This window comes from Hemiscyllium ocellatum, chromosome 17 (genome assembly GCF_020745735.1).
Source record: "Hemiscyllium ocellatum isolate sHemOce1 chromosome 17, sHemOce1.pat.X.cur, whole genome shotgun sequence".
Lineage (NCBI taxonomy): Eukaryota > Metazoa > Chordata > Chondrichthyes > Orectolobiformes > Hemiscylliidae > Hemiscyllium > Hemiscyllium ocellatum.
In genome coordinates, this window is record NC_083417.1 from 49652944 (window position 1) to 49668955 (window position 16012).

Below are 16012 nucleotides of genomic sequence, written 5' to 3' on the forward strand. Positions count from 1 at the left end.
ACTCACCTGAGGTGTCGCAGTGTCTGTATTTCAGTCTCCAGCTGATCAACTCTGAGCCAAAGCTGCTCGATACACTTATTGTGGACCAAACTGGCAATCAGGAGTTCCTACACCTATAATACATCACCTCTCCTTCCATTGGTAATTCCTTCCAAGCAATGGTTTAATTATTCCGTTCAATTTTTAAAATATATCTTAGTAACCATACTACCAGTTGCAGTACTCTGTGAACCTTAGGAATAGAATAGATCTTACTCACTTACCAGATGCCAAACTACAATCTTCTTCTCCTGTAGTAGACCAAGAATCAATTCTTTGTCCTGAAAAAGTTCAGGAAAAGCAAAAGCAACAGAACACCTCCTTCCCTTCCTCTCCTTAACTCCCTTATTCACTTAGCTCTGACAGTTTATAAGTCACCCTGAACTGCCATGTTTCACAACGTTGGCTAGTTTTATATGCTTCAAAGACAAAGGGCCTGACTGACTCAATCAATGAGGATTCAGGTTCAGCTGATTTTTAACTAAGCTATGCTTTTACTGGAAACCTTGTTGAAACCTTTTTTAAGGCTGGCATCCTCCGAATTCAAATTGTATTCTTCATTTTAATTAAACTACCACCTCCAGATGAAATTAGATTTGCACAAAATAAAAATTTTGACCTTCTTACTCAACAGTGGCCCGCACTTCACCTGAAACACTGTAGGTATCACTTGTTCTGTGGTTTAGCAAAGACGAAACCGAGTTTAAAGCAGAGTTCAAAGATGAATTGCAGGTCATTCTGCTATAACGTGCATTTTGTTAATTCGAATTCACTATAATGTGATTGATGAATTGGGGAAACGGTTTCTAAATTGCAAACTTTGAAATTGTGTATTGGTTATAACACAATTCTGGCCCCATTAGTTTAAATGGTGCTGCAATTATGTGATTTTCTTATAACATGGGATTGCATAAGAACAAAACTACCACGTTATAGCAGAAGCGACTGTAAATATGAAATTGTAACAACCATGCTGTAATGCAGATTGAAACCGTGCAGTTATGCTAATGCTTTATAACACCAGCCGGATTTTCTGCTGTCGAGACTTCTAAGATTTCACCCTTGGCGACAAACCTTGTATAGTATGTTTATTTGTTAGATATGCTCATAGAATAATCTCACAAGGTTTTGGAGCTGGTGCAGATTAAAGGGGTACAGAGCTTTAAAACAATGGACACATTTGAAATAAGGATGATATTTAAATCAAGATGTTGCTTGACCACGAGTCAGTCAATGAGTGAGCACAGAGGTGGTGGGGTAGGACATGCTATGCGTTCAGACACAGACAGCAGAGGTTTTGATGACCTCACATTTATAGAGGGCAGCATGTGAAAGATCAGCAATGAAGTGCTGTGGAATAGAGATAACAAAGATATGACTCGTGGTTTCAGCTGCCAATGAGTGAGATAATCTACCCAATAAATAATACATGTGCTGGTTGCTCGACAAGTATACTATTGACAGTTTTGCAACAGTGATGTGTTTGAGTGAGGTGTTGTGTGTATGTGTGAAAGTTAATGCTGTACCTTTGGATAATTCTGCCAAGGAACAGCATGTAGATGAGAAATAATAAGGACCAAGGATGATTAGGTGACACCAAGGTTTCATTACAAATTCATTGTTATTTAATTTCTTTATCACTGCATTGGAGAAGTTTGGTTAACTTTTTATGATCTTCTTCATTAGCTTATTTTCATGCACAGAATCAGCCATTTTCAGATGGCCAAGGTATTCTCTTGTTTACTAAAGTTGTCAAGTAGACTTTTTGCACTTTCCTTAATTAAATTAAATTTATAGAAGCATCTTGATATTTAGATTTTTTAAAAAATATAATCTTTTAATGAGCATCCTCTTGCAGATGCTGAAATAAGGAACTTCTGGAGCTGGTATTCACTTTGCTGATGATAATTAGAAACAGATGTACTGATGAATAGGTCTATTGTACATTTCCTAAAGTCTTTTGTGCTGCTTAGATTCTTGTGGAGAACCAGAAATCCCCGGTCAAAACCCCTGGGACCAATGCTAGTTGCTACTTACTGGACTGATCTGCCTGAAAAAATTGATGCTGCCTATCAGGAGCCTGTAACTGACAAAGCTGTATTCTTTGCAGGTATTAATTTCAATATTAAATACTTTGATACAGTTTAAAAAAAACTTTCTTTTGTCAAAAAAAAACTTGTGAATACATATTCAAACTTGGTCAAAATGATTTGATCAATCACATCATTTTCCTTTTAAGACCACTTATCTCATTAGTACATCCTGGTTGTGATATCAAAATATGCCCACGTATATAGCAAACATTTGACATTATTTTTGTAAAACTACTTCCAAATTCTGCCATACACTCTACATGCGTGTAGTGGAATAGATTAAAGGAACTTTCAAAAATAAACATTTTTCATGCTTTGACCTTTCACTGTCACAAGGTCACAAATGGAAGAAATAATGATCAAGAATTATGTAAAATGTGAAAGAGAATTCAACACTTGCACTGCATGAAGAAATAACCAAAGTTGGATAAATCTATTTATCAACCTTTTTATTCAGAACTTGGATCCAGCTCTTACAAGACAAAAATATCACCTTACTCAAATTTACATGAGTCTGATGAATTATTTGTTTTGCAGAGCACATGTATATTAAGATTAAGAATAGTTAATTACCGCACTTACTAGTATTCAATGGCTCTGCTTATTTAGGTGATCAGCACTGGCTTTACACTGCCAGTGACCTGGAGAGTGGATATCCCAAGAAAATCTCCACACTTGGGCTACCAGATGATTTGCCACACATTGATGCAGTTTTTAACTGGAAGAAAAACAAGAAGACTTACATCTTTGCAGGTGACAAGTTTTGGAGGTAGGCTAATACTCCACATACTAATTGGGGTTTATTTATTTCAGTTCATACTTTGAGTTGTGAAATTATGCTTTGCTTTTATAAATGTGTCAATGTTGATGCTTTAGATTTCTCAAGCTGCTGACGACGTATGTTTTTATATTGACAATGTCATGAAGCTTTTGAAAAAAAGATGTTCCTTCATAACTTAATATGATGAACTTATACACTCATCAACTGTGACAAAATGTTTCATCCTAACAGATACAATGAAGTGAAGAAAAAGATGGATCCTGGATTCCCTAAGCTAATTGCAGATGCCTGGAATGGCATTCCAGATAATTTGAATGGTGCCCTTGAGTCTCTTGAGAATGGTAATCCTAATGTGCTTGAAATAGAATGAAATCATGGAATCTCACTGTTAAGAAACAGGAAGCCAAATAACCCTACATTTACCATAATGGGATTTGTGATCTGACATGCATATTTCTTAGTCGCTCTCTCGCGATCTCTCTCACATATATAAGTTAGACAGGAATCATTGTAATGGCAGTGGTTTGATTTGACAAATTGTGAATATGAAGAGTAGCGACAGTGTTCCAAATTAATATGACATGCCACAAATTAGAGGAATCATTATCTAGGTCAGCAATTTCTGTACAAGCTCTTAACCTTTGACACTGAGAGATGAGGCATTTTTGAGCCACTTCTTCTACCTGCTATCCTACGCCTTCCTTTATCATACTCAATAACTCTGTCTAACTAATTTAAAGATGTTGAGGATATCCCAAAAGTAAGCTCCCTTCTTCATCCCTCCAACTACAACCCCTGCTTTGTTCACAACATAAGTTTTAGATATAAATCATTAACTGGAAAGAAACTTTATAAAATGCTTATTTGCGAATGTGTATCAAATATGCAATGTTGTTTCTCATTTTGTACAGGACATACCTACTTTTTCAAGGATTGGTACTACCTCCAAATGGAAGACCAGAGCTTGAAGATTATTAAAGTAGGAAATGTGAAAACTGACTGGCTCGGTTGTTAGAATAAACATGTTTTTATCACTTATATTTTTTTTTGCCAAATAGTCATGTGTCTTACCTGTAAGTTATTGTTAAAGTGACAAATATAACTTTGTCTCATGATTGTACCATTAAGCTTGGAATTTTATACCAAGACCAAATACAACAGTATTATACCCAGCTTTGCTATTGAAACAATATTTTTAGGTCAGTCTTTTCATTATTCTGTGAGAACTAAAGAAAAAGTGGTGAAGGCACAGGTTGCCTGAAGTATTGATTTGTGTAGTGCGATGGAATTATAATGAAAACCAATTATTTAAATATTTGAAAATGCTTTCTGAACTTGACTGGTATAATTTTTAAACATGGGCCACATTTATTTCTTTTAAAATACAGGAAATGCTTTAAACAAATCTCAGTTAGTTTTGCAGCTTTGTGTTCTATGCAGTGATATTGTTGATCATTGTGTGTCCTTATCAGTAAATCTGCTTTCTCCACACTGACAGTATGGAAACATCATCATAACCAATAAAGTGAAATAATCAGCTATCAAAAATAGGTCATGGTTAGTACTTTTTAGGAAAAAGAAATGTCATGGATTGCTGAAAATAACCAAAATCAGGATACTGGTGCTAACTGATATTTCTCAACAATACCATTGTGGAGGAGAATACTTAGCAATACAGCAGTTTCTGTAGTACAAAATATTATTAAAACATTGTCAACTTTCAAGAAGCACTGGTGTTTCAACTTCAGATTTTCAAATTTTACAGTGTTAACTACAAAGCTACAAAGTTTGTGATATTTTGAAGCAATCTTGTACTAATTTTACTTTTCTTCTTAAATTTGATATTCAATAAATTTGTCTTAATGAGCTTGGAGTTCATTTTTGTGATTATTTAAATATCAGTGAAAGGGCAATAAGAGCAGATAAAGTCATCTTACGATTCACTTCGTCCAAAGACTATTCGACTCCGACAACAAAATAAATAACAATATGGATCATCCTTGCCTGGAGCAAGACATTTTGATGAAAATTCTCTCTTTAATAACATTTAATAGCAATTCAAGAAGGCATACTAAATTTAATTGCATAGCCATGAACTTCCAATATTTGTTATGAATGCCATAAATTAGGCCAGTGTGAACTCTGGTCCTCCAGTGCTGAATTTATGCCAAACGATTCCTGGAGAATGAATGAAAATGTTCCACCACTAAGTGAATCAAAATCTGTGCAGCCAAAGTTTAATTCTGAGACATTGCAGTAAAATGGATTTGACCTTTCAAAACTCTTTCTTGTACTTCAGTAAAAGCCAATCTTCAACATGCCAATCTCAGATTTCCTAAACCATGTTTACTGAACATAGTGCAGGTTGAGTTGAAAGGTGTGGTGCTGAAAAAGCACAGCAGGTCAGGAGCAGCATAAGCCCTTCAACGTCGACTTTCCTGCTCCTCGGATGCTGCCTGACTTGCTGTGCTTTTCCAGTACCACACTTTTTGACTCTGACTCTCCAGCATTTGCAGTCCTCACTTTCTCCACTGTGTAGATTGTTCAAGTTTGACTTCACAAGGGGCATGGATGTGAAACATAGGACCACGTGTAGGCCATTTGTTCCCTCAAGTTTGTTCCACCATTCAATGAGGTCATGGCTGATCCATGACGTAATGCCATCTATCTGCTCTTGGCCTATATCCCTTCATATCTTTGCTCAACAAAAAGATTATCCTTTTCAAAATCAATAACCGTTTCAGCATCCTTTGCTGTTTGTGGAAGAGAATTCCACACATCTTCCATCCTTTTGCGTGCAAAAATGCTCCCTAACAGGTATCTTGATCAGATAGACCAATGGGCTGAGAAGCGGCAGATAGAATTTAATTTAGATAAATGTGAGATGCTGCATTTTGGGAAAACAAATCTTAGCAGGACTTGTACACTTAATAGTAAGGTCCTCAGGAGTGTTGCTGAACAAAGAGACTTTGGAGTGCAGGTTCATAGCTCCTTGAAAGTGGAATTGCAGGTCGATAGGATAGTGAAGAAGGTGTTTGATTTGCTTTCCTTTATTGGTCAGAGTACTGAGTACAGGGATTGGGAGGTCATGTTGCAGCAGTATAGGACATTAGTTAGGCCACTTTTGGAATGTTGCATGCAATTCTGTTCTCCTTCCTATCGGAAAGATGTTGTGAAACTTGAAATGGTTCAGAAAAGATTTAGAAGGATGTTGCCAGGGTTGGAGGGTTTGAGCTATAGGGAGAGGTTGAATAGGCTGGGGCTGTTTTCCCTGGAGCATCAGTCTGAGGGTTGACCTTATAGAGGTTTATAAAATCATGAGGGGCATGGATAGGATAAATAGACAAAGTCTCTTCCCTGTGGTGGAGGAGTCTAGAACTAGAGGGCATAGGTTTAGGGTGAGAAGGGAAAGATATAAAAGAGACCTAAGGGCAATGTTTCCACGCATGGTACGTGTATGGAATGAGCTGCCAGAGGAAGTGGTGGAGGCTGGTACAATTGCAACATTTAAAAGGCATCTGGATAGGTATATAAGTAGGAAGGGTTTGAAGGGATATGGGCCGGGTGCTGGTAGTTGGGACTAGATTGGTTTGGGATATCTGGTCGGCATGGACGAATCAGACTGAAGGGTCTGTTTCTATGCTATGCATCTCTCTGACTCAATAATTTTATCTCTTCTGGGCAGTCTGGAACTAATTCTCAGACTAAATGTGCACCCCACACCAGTTTGATAACCTCAAACTAGTGAAAACATTTGTCTTTGTCTGGCTTGTCTTTTCCTGTTAATATCCTGAAGGATTTAATCAGATCACCCTGAACCTTTTTTTGTACTTTTTTTTCCTCTAGATATAAAGCATTGCTTTCCATTCTTGATTATATTCTCCCTGTTTGTGTAATTTTTAAAGCTCTATGCACCTGAACACCACCACAACCCCCATCCCTAACCTCACCCAACAAGTCTCTCTGGATATCCACTCTATTTAACTTCACACGATCCAGAAAGTACCCTAACCTATTCCGGTCCAAACTGGAGAACCTGTCCGTTGCTTACATTGAGCTCTGTCTGCCCCAGTTTTGCCCATTCATCTTGTCTACCAATATTTACACTGTCTGCAATGTCACCTGTCTGAAGATTCTTGTGTTATAATCAATAATGGCTTGTGCCAAGATCAGGAACACCAGCATTTAGAAATGCTAAGGTCATTCTGTTTGTAAAGAGTCTGTTCTAATTTGAATAAGCAAAATGTGCCTTCAATATTCCTGCTTAAAGCAAAGTTAAAATTGCTTCTGTATGATACAGCGTACAGGTAAGACGAAGAAAAAGTGATTCAATTGCTTATTTGTAACTCAATCATAACTAAAATTTGCTTTTCTTTTGGTTGTTGGTTGATAAACTAATGGTGCCCTCCTTATCCAATTGTTAAGGAAAAAATAATAAGTTATTTAATTCTACCAATGGCATTTATGTTTATTACCCAGGAAATACAGCACTCCAACAGTCCAGACAATCAATTGCACATTTAGACTTGTAAATTGGGCCTCTTGATTCACAGCTTAAAAATGTGTTGCTGGAAAAGCGCAGCAGGTCAGGCAGCATCAAAGGAACAGGAGAATCGATGTTTTGGGCATAAGCCTTTCTTCAGGAATCTTTTCCTGAATTTTTTCCCTCTTGATTCACAGTGGACAATATTTTGAAGTGAAAGAAAGAGGCCTTCCTCCATCCCACTATGACAGTATAAGATTCCTGACCAGTTTAGAATCCAATGAAAATGGGTCATTTATTGGATCTTGTGGCCCTGTCAGCATTTTCCTTTTGACCTATTAAAACAGCTGCAGCAGTGTATGGTCCATTGATTTAGAATCTCTTAAAAGACTGCAGTAGGCTTTGCCTTAAGGTTCAAATGTTAGTTTCTTTCTGGCTAATTTACTATTGTCACACTCATTCTTGTTTGTATTTGAGTTGGTGCCACTTTTCACTGAAAAGTGCCTTTGAGCATTTGTCAAAATGTAAGGCAATCCATGCACTGGCTTATTCTGGAACATGCCTGTGCCATGTTTGTTAGTCGACTCTCTCACAAGATGACCTTCAGAACTGCAGTGGATGTGGCTTGTCGTTCGGTATTGCCTCCAGGCTACGCTGATAATTAACATGGTGCCAATCAAAGAAATGTGGAGTAGATTATATTGCCTTGACCCCAGTTTTTGAGAGGGTTTAAACACTAGATTATCTGTTTTAGTAGTATTGGTAGATGAATAAATGTCAGCCAGAACACCAACAATTTCCCTCCTATTCATCAAATAATGCGATGGGATCTTTTACCTCCAAACCGAGAAGGCAAACAGAGCCTCAGTTTAACTGAAAAGCTGTAACCTTCAAGAGTTCAGCACTTCCTTTGCACTGCAATGGAGTGCAAGTAGATGTGCTCAGGCCTCTGGAATGAAGCTTGAACCCACAACCCATGATTCAGTGAAAGCGCTGAGCCAAGATTGAAATTTATACCAGTTTAGCAGGACCAAAATAATTAAGCCCTTTTGTGTTTGAAATCCACGAATTATTCAACCATTGGACTAAGCAATGTGAGTGAAACGGTAACAAAGAAGTACAAAAAAAATGATACTGATCAGATAATAGAACTAAATTATTATGGGTTTAAAATCTGTAACAGCTCCAGCACTTGGAAGGCATCTTGGTTTGGTGGTTTAACATCACTGAAGAGTAATGTAGAAGGCCAAGGATAAAGTAGAAGTAAGACAAGGAATTAAAGTGGTGAGCTAGTCAAAACCAGGCTTACTCATGTAGATGGAATGAAGAGTTCAGCAAAGTGGATCATCTCATCTAAATTTGGTCTTGCCATCTGGAGGAGGAAGGAAAAGGAAGGAGATGGTGGTCTCATTGTAATGTCTCTGAACTGGTCGGTGAGAGATTGAAGCTACTTCTCTGGGGAAATGATAAAATCCCATTACAGCAGCTAGTTTAAATTCAAATGTTAACATAAAAAATAGGAATTAAAAGCTATTCTTGATAATGGTGACCATGAAACCATCGTCAATTGCTGAAAGAAATCCATCTAGTTCATTGATACCCTATAGATAAGGACATTTGCCTCCTTTCCTGGATAATATGTGACTCAAGACCCACAGCAGTGTGGTTGACTCTTAATTACTCTCCAAAATGGCCCAGCGAACCACTCATTTGAGGGCAATTAGGTATGAGCAATAAATACTGACCTTGACATCAATGCCCACTTCTCATGAATGAATTAAAAAAGTGCAAATTACAAGATTGAAACTTCAAAAGGACATAGACAAGTTGGTAGAATGAGTGAACAAGTGGCAGATAAACTTCAGTATGAAGTGATTCATTTTGGTAGGAAGAAAATTAAACATTTTGAAGTACAGGGCAAAATTCTACAGGGACTGCAGGAGTAGAGTGACATATGTATATAGGTGTTTTTGTTATTGGAGGTAGCAGGGTGACTGAGACTCAATTTCTATAGTTTACTAGTAAGGACACAGGGTACAAGACCAAGGAGGTTATTTTAAATCCATACAGCACACTAATTCAGACTGAGGTGGAAATTTGGGCCCAGTTCTGGAAGCCACACTTTAAAAAGGCTGTGAAGACATTGGCACAGTTACAGAAAATATTCATAAGAACAGTTCTAGGGGTGAGGAACCTCAGTTATGGAGACAGATAGAATAAGTTACGATTGTTTTCAGTGGAAAAACAAAGGTTGAGAGGACATTTAATGCAGATATTCAAAATGATGAGGGATCTTTACAGAGTCTCCTTCTGCACTGTAACAATTCTGTAAATAGAACACAGAACAGTACAGCAAAACATGGTTCATTTAGGGTTTTTCAAGTGCCCAGGATATTCAAAAGCAGTTCAGTTAATTAAATAATTCTTAAGGTGTTTAATTCAAGTAAATGTGACAGCCAACTCAATGCAAAGCTAGCACCAACAAACAGCAATGAGATAAATAACCAGTCAATACATGTTGATGTTGTTTGAGAAATGAAGATTGCTATCATTTGTTCTGCAGGTTCAACTGAACCATTCTGGGTTTCACAGTAGATCAGTGGGGGAGCTGTACAGAGATCAGTCAGGGGTCTGGTCACACAACAGTTAAAACTGTTTCTCCCAGTTGGTCTGTTGGGTGAACCACTGTCATTCCAGTCAGTGTGTTCATTGAAGGTCAAAGGAGACTATCAGTGGAGGAGAAAGTGAGGTCTGCTGACGCCGGAAATCAGAGCTGAAAATATGTTGCTGGAAAAGTGCAGCAGGTCAGGCAGCATCCAAGGAACAGGAGATTTGACGTTTCAGGCATAAGCCCTTCTTCAGGAATGAGGAAAGTGTGTCCAGCATGCGAAGACAAGAGGTAGGGAGGAGGGACTTGGGGGAGGGGCGATGGAGATGTGATAGGTGGAAGGAGGTCAAGGTGAGGGTGATAGGCCAGAGTGGGGTGGGGGTGGAAAGGTCAGGAAGAAGATTGCAGGTTAGGAAGGCGGGGCTGAGTTCGAGGGATTTGACTGAGACAAGGTGGGGGGAGGGGAAATGAGGAAACTGGAGAAATCTGAGTTCATCCCTTGTGGTTGGAGGGTTCCCAGGCGGAAGATGAGGCTCTCTTCTTCCAACAGTCGTGTTGTTATGGTATGGCGATGGAGGAGTCCAAGGGCCTGCATGTCCTTGGTGGAGTGGAAGGGGGAGTTAAAGTGTTGAGCCATGGGGTGGTTGGGTTGGTTGGTCCGGGTGTCCCAGAGGTGTTCTCTGAAACGTTCCGCAAGTAGGCGGCCTGTCTCCCCAATATAGAGGAGGCCACATCGGGTGCAGCGGATGCAATAGATGATGTGTAGGGTAGTGCAGGTGAATTTGTGGCGGATATGGAAGGATCCCTTGGGGCCTTGGAGAGAAGTAAGGGAGGAGGTGTGGGCGCAAGTTTTGCATTTCTTGCGGTTGCAGGGGAAGGTGCCAGGAGTGGAGGTTGGGTTGTTGGGGGACTATCAGTGACCAAAGTTGTGGCAGGGAGGTTGAGGAAACCATTGTGGGGATTGGAGACAATATGCTGGGATGCAGAGGGGATACTAATTATAAAGGGAAGTAGGTCAACATGAAGATCAAGATTCCACGAGGGACCTCTCGGTTTCACGATCGGTCAAAAGAATCAACAGAATGTGGTCTGTATAAAGCAAGCATTTTCTGGGTTGAATCAATGTTGTCAATAGAAGCTAATATCTTAGCAATAATAAACTTAACAATAACAATACCAACAAAAAGACCAACTAAAATAATAGCAGCACATATAGTCATGTTGATTAACCAGTTGTACCATGAGCCAAAACCCCAATCTTCCCATCCTGCACCTTCATTCAAGGAAGTTATCTATATGCCTAGTAATGTTTTCCATGAAGTCAGTGACCCCCATGATGCATTTACCCTTAACTATGGCACAAATGCCACCTTCCTTTGCAAGTATGTAATCGAGGGCATATTGGTTTTGTTGGGTAAATAGATGCAATTCTGAAAGCATGTCCCTAATTTCTGATAGGGCAGCAGTTGTCTGTTGAAGACAATGGGCATGGGAGAACAAGGAGTTATTATGGGAGATTTCATCAAATTCACCACTGCTCAGGCTTCAACAGGAAGGCAGTACGTGACTGATTACATTGGATGTCTGGGGTTCAGGGAATAAAGTGGGGAGGTAAGCAGTTTACGAAATGGGTTGGGTGGAAATGTGATGAAAATGAAGCCAATAGGCAAAGAAGACAAAAATATGAAGGTTTGAGGAGACTAACAGGCTGAGCGTATGACTCAGTCCACGAATCATGACCTGTGTTGCTTTTTATCTTAATCTGAATTACAAATGCACAATGGAAATGCAGAGCACTATCACAAATTCTGAGTGGGTGGAGTAAGTGCTTTTTCTCTGAAGGAGGGGTGTCCACTTTTATGTGATTTAAGGTCCTTCAAAGGACAGGAACTTTTAAACATTGTCATCAAAACATTGAGTCATTGAGGCCTCCTACAGGGGGACCAGTGGATGTTTCTACATGGACGTTGTACACTGATACAGACAGAAGCCTTTTGGTACACGCATAGTAGGAGATTTTATAAGTGGCAGCAATAATGAGGACCCATCTCCCATACCCAAACTGCACAGTATCTATTATAAATGGATGGGTTGTAACTGAGTGAGTTTGAGTGAGAATGTGTGTTTGTCTTAAGTGATATCTTATGGCCTGGTAAGATGCCCTCTTGTTGCTAAAATGATAATCACCTTCCAAGTTCCCATAGCTTACAGGAGCTGCTCACTTCACACCTTAGATGATAAAACATCCACACCATTCTCCTATCTGCAATGCTGCTTTTCTTGGACTAGTTGGCCAATTGCTACATTGGACCCAAGTTGTGCTGATCCACAAAAAAAAATAACATGCCACCCACCAATCCACACACGCACAAACAAGCACATATTCACTCAGAACCCATCCATTTATATAGATACTATACAGGTTTTGTATGGGAATGGGTTCACATTAATGCTGCCAATCTCCCTGTGCAGGCTATGGGAACGTGGAAGGTAATTGCTAATTTGGCAACGACGGGGAATCTTTCCAGGCCATAAGGCATTGCTAAAGACACACACATGCAGTCACTCACTAACAAATACAAGTACGCACTCACTCACAACCTCTCCATTTATAATAGATGCTGTGCAGGTTGGATGTGGGAGATTGTACAAGTTGCAGCAATAATGAGGACCAATCTCCTACGGTACGCACATGAAATGTTTGAGCAGCAGATATTTGTTTGAATCAGGGAAATTGTGTTCCATGTCCATGTAGAGGCATCCCACTGGCCTTGCAGGAGGCCTCTATGACTCAATGACAATGTTTAAAGGTTATTTGTGGTGCTGCAACTGCTGACTGATCATATCACTGAGGAACTGCTTTGTTTCTGATATTGTCCACATACACTCAATGGAATCATCCTAAAGCACAGAAGTTACATGGTCAACCCTATGACTGCACTAATGGCTATTAAATGAATGGTTGAGAAACATATGCACACTCAAGCCCAGGACCAGCATCAACCCCTATCAGATGTCAGAGAGTCATTGTGGTCAAAACCTTTGGTGGTAGGTGTGTGCAGTAATATGGTTGAAGCATGTGTGAGAGAAGATTGCTACTTTGGTGACTTAGCACAGAAGGTCTTACCTGTCTTTCTGTACTGCTGGCCTGAAGATATGGCATTCCCATAGATAACCTGACCTTGTCCCAGAAGAACACTATCTTGACTTGGTGATAGACACCTTACTGTTTTTATGCCCAGGTACAAGTTGTAAATTAATTTTCTGAATAAGCTACATGAACATTATCAAATATCTACAGATCTTGGAATTGTAATTGAATAACTTGTAGATACACCAGACAATGTGCTGTGAAGATTGCATTGTGTACTTTTGAGAACATAAGAACTAATTGGTGATAAGGCTGAATAAGGCCAGAGATCAACAGGTGACAAAGTTTAAGATGACAAACCTGGCTCTCTTCTTTGAACTGTTGGGGAGAATCTGCTATCGGGGTACCTACATTGGGGCTAGGGAGGGGAGCACCATTATTAAAGCAGACACTGTCAGATACCAGCTAAAACACAGCCATGTAAAGTAAACCCAGCCACTGCAGGACTGTCTGCCTGGGGCCACATTCCTGGGGGATTAGAACATGTCCGTCAGTTTTAGATCATCCTGCTACACTCTCATTGTTAATAAAGGAAACCGGTAACTATCGGATAGTGTAAATCGCACCGATACCACACTTGATTGATAAAGTACTTGCTAATGCCTCCGCTGACGTCAAACTCATTCGGGTCCTATGTTAAATGATAATATCTGTATATTCAACTATGGAGAACTATTGTGAACGCCCAGACAGCCAGACGCATGGCAATGAGGAAACCCTTCCAACAATAAACTTTTAATTTACAAGATCGGAAACTGCCGAACCCAGGATGTCTACCCATTGTTCGGCACAGCAGGAGTGGGACAGGTATCTCGGGGCAGCCAATAGAGACACTAATCCCTTCACAGACAGGTGAACCGACCAATGAAAGAGCCGAACAAGGGGAACCTGACCGGGAACTCGAGGGAGCGCGAAGTATAACTGCACCAGATCCAAAGGGAGAGACAGAACGCTTTCTCCAACGAATTTGCATGCTTTTGAATTTGTTGTATAGTTTGCCAGTCTTGATTCTGTAATAAACGGTGTTTTTGCTCCAAACTCTAGCCGGTTTGATCTCTCCTTCCAACGAACACGTAGAGACGAGACCATTCGGTTTCCGTCTCAACAGATGGTGAGCCTGAACGTGGGAAGGGAAAGAGACGACCGCAAGTTGGCCACGTTGGCGGACCGGAGGGCAGACAAACTTTCGGCCGAACTTTTAAAAGGTGAGGAAGCGCCTGTTAAAGCAAAGGCTTCCAGTAGGTAAAATTTTTCAGTTAGTCAGTCTTTGTCTGCTCCCTGATCGTCACCAACACAAACAATACTTTTAAATCAGTTTGGCAGCAACGTTGCAGAGTCCATACTGGTAAGCTATTTTCTCACTTCTTCACTAATACCTGCCTGTTATCGCGGTACTGAAGTGACTAATTGATCCATGGCTAGCCTTAAGTTAATGCGCGCTTTTTGAGTCGAGTTACTGCGTGGATTTCGGATCCTGGACGCAGCTTTTTGAGTTTGAGTTTTACGCGTGGATTTCGGATCCTGGACGCGGTTTTTGAGTTAAGTTAATGCGTGGATTTCGGATCCTGGACGCAGCTTTTTGAGTTTGAGTTTTACGCGTGGATTTCGGATCCTGGACGCGGTTTTTGAGTTAAGTTAATGCGTGGATTTCGGATCCTGGACGCAGTTTTTTGAGTTTGAGTTTTACGCGTGGATTTCGGATCCTGGACGCGGTTTTTGAGTTAAGTTAATGCGTGGATTTCGGATCCTGGACGCAGTTTTTTGAGTTTGAGTTTTACGCGTTGATTTCGGATCCTGGACGCGGTTTTTGAGTTAAGTTAATGCGTGGATTTCGGATCCTGGACGCAGTTTTTTGAGTTTGAGTTTTACGCGTGGATTTCGGATCCTGGACGCGGTTTTTGAGTTAAGTTAATGCGTGGATTTCGGATCCTGGACGCAGTTTTTTGAGTTTGAGTTTTACGCGTTGATTTCGGATCCTGGACGCGGTTTTTGAGTTAAGTTAATGCGTGGATTTCGGATCCTGGACGCAGTTTTTTGAGTTTGAGTTTTACGCGTGGATTTCGGATCCTGGACGCGGTTTTTGAGTTAAGTTAATGCGTGGATTTCGGATCCTGGACGCAGTTTTTTGAGTTTGAGTTTTACGCGTTGATTTCGGATCCTGGACGCGGTTTTTGAGTTAAGTTAATGCGTGGATTTCGGATCCTGGACGCAGTTTTTTGAGTTTGAGTTTTACGCGTGGATTTCGGATCCTGGACGCGGTTTTTGAGTTAAGTTAATGCGTGGATTTCGGATCCTGGACACAGTTTTTTGAGTTTGAGTTTTACGCGTGGATTTCGGATCCTGGACGCGGTTTTTGAGTTAAGTTAATGCGTGGATTTCGGATCCTGGACGCAGTTTTTTGAGTTTGAGTTTTACGCGTGGATTTCGGATCCTGGACGCGGGTTTTTCAGTAAAGTTTATGCGTGGATTTCTGATCCTGGACGCAGCTTTCTGAGTTAGGGTAAAAGCGTGGCTTACGGAGCCTGGACGCTTTCTGAAATTAATTAATACAGCACTGACCGCACTTGACTGATTGGATCCTTTCTTTTTTAGTAAGCACTTTATCTCTGACAACTATCGATAGACACACTCGCTGCTAGCATCCTAAGGGGACAGAGGGCGGATCTCATCTCCTGGATAGGGTTTACCTGCACAGGCGTTTGCCTTAGACCGGTTGTTAAGAGCAGAAATCTGCCACGCGAAGGTCAGGCTTTTGAAAAATGCACTGGTTTTAAAGCGGTACCCACCAGGTGAGATCCGTCATGGGGGACTTGAACTTTGGACCACCAAAAATGACCCACTTTCGACCATTATGCCC

The 16012-nt window shown here is 40.3% G+C and overlaps 1 protein-coding gene across 1 annotated transcript in view; it reads left to right on the forward strand.

Moving 5' to 3' along the window:
* The window catches only part of mmp2 (matrix metallopeptidase 2), a 30884-nt gene extending 26105 nt beyond the window's left edge, over positions 1 to 4779 (forward strand). The window contains exons 10-13 of the mRNA XM_060838137.1: positions 2013 to 2149; positions 2742 to 2901; positions 3145 to 3254; positions 3825 to 4779. Of these exons, the coding sequence (XP_060694120.1) occupies positions 2013 to 2149; positions 2742 to 2901; positions 3145 to 3254; positions 3825 to 3928 (511 nt within the window). The 3' untranslated portion in view covers positions 3929 to 4779. The remainder of the gene's footprint in view (positions 1 to 2012; positions 2150 to 2741; positions 2902 to 3144; positions 3255 to 3824) is intronic.
* The last annotated feature ends 11233 nt before the right edge of the window (positions 4780 to 16012 follow it).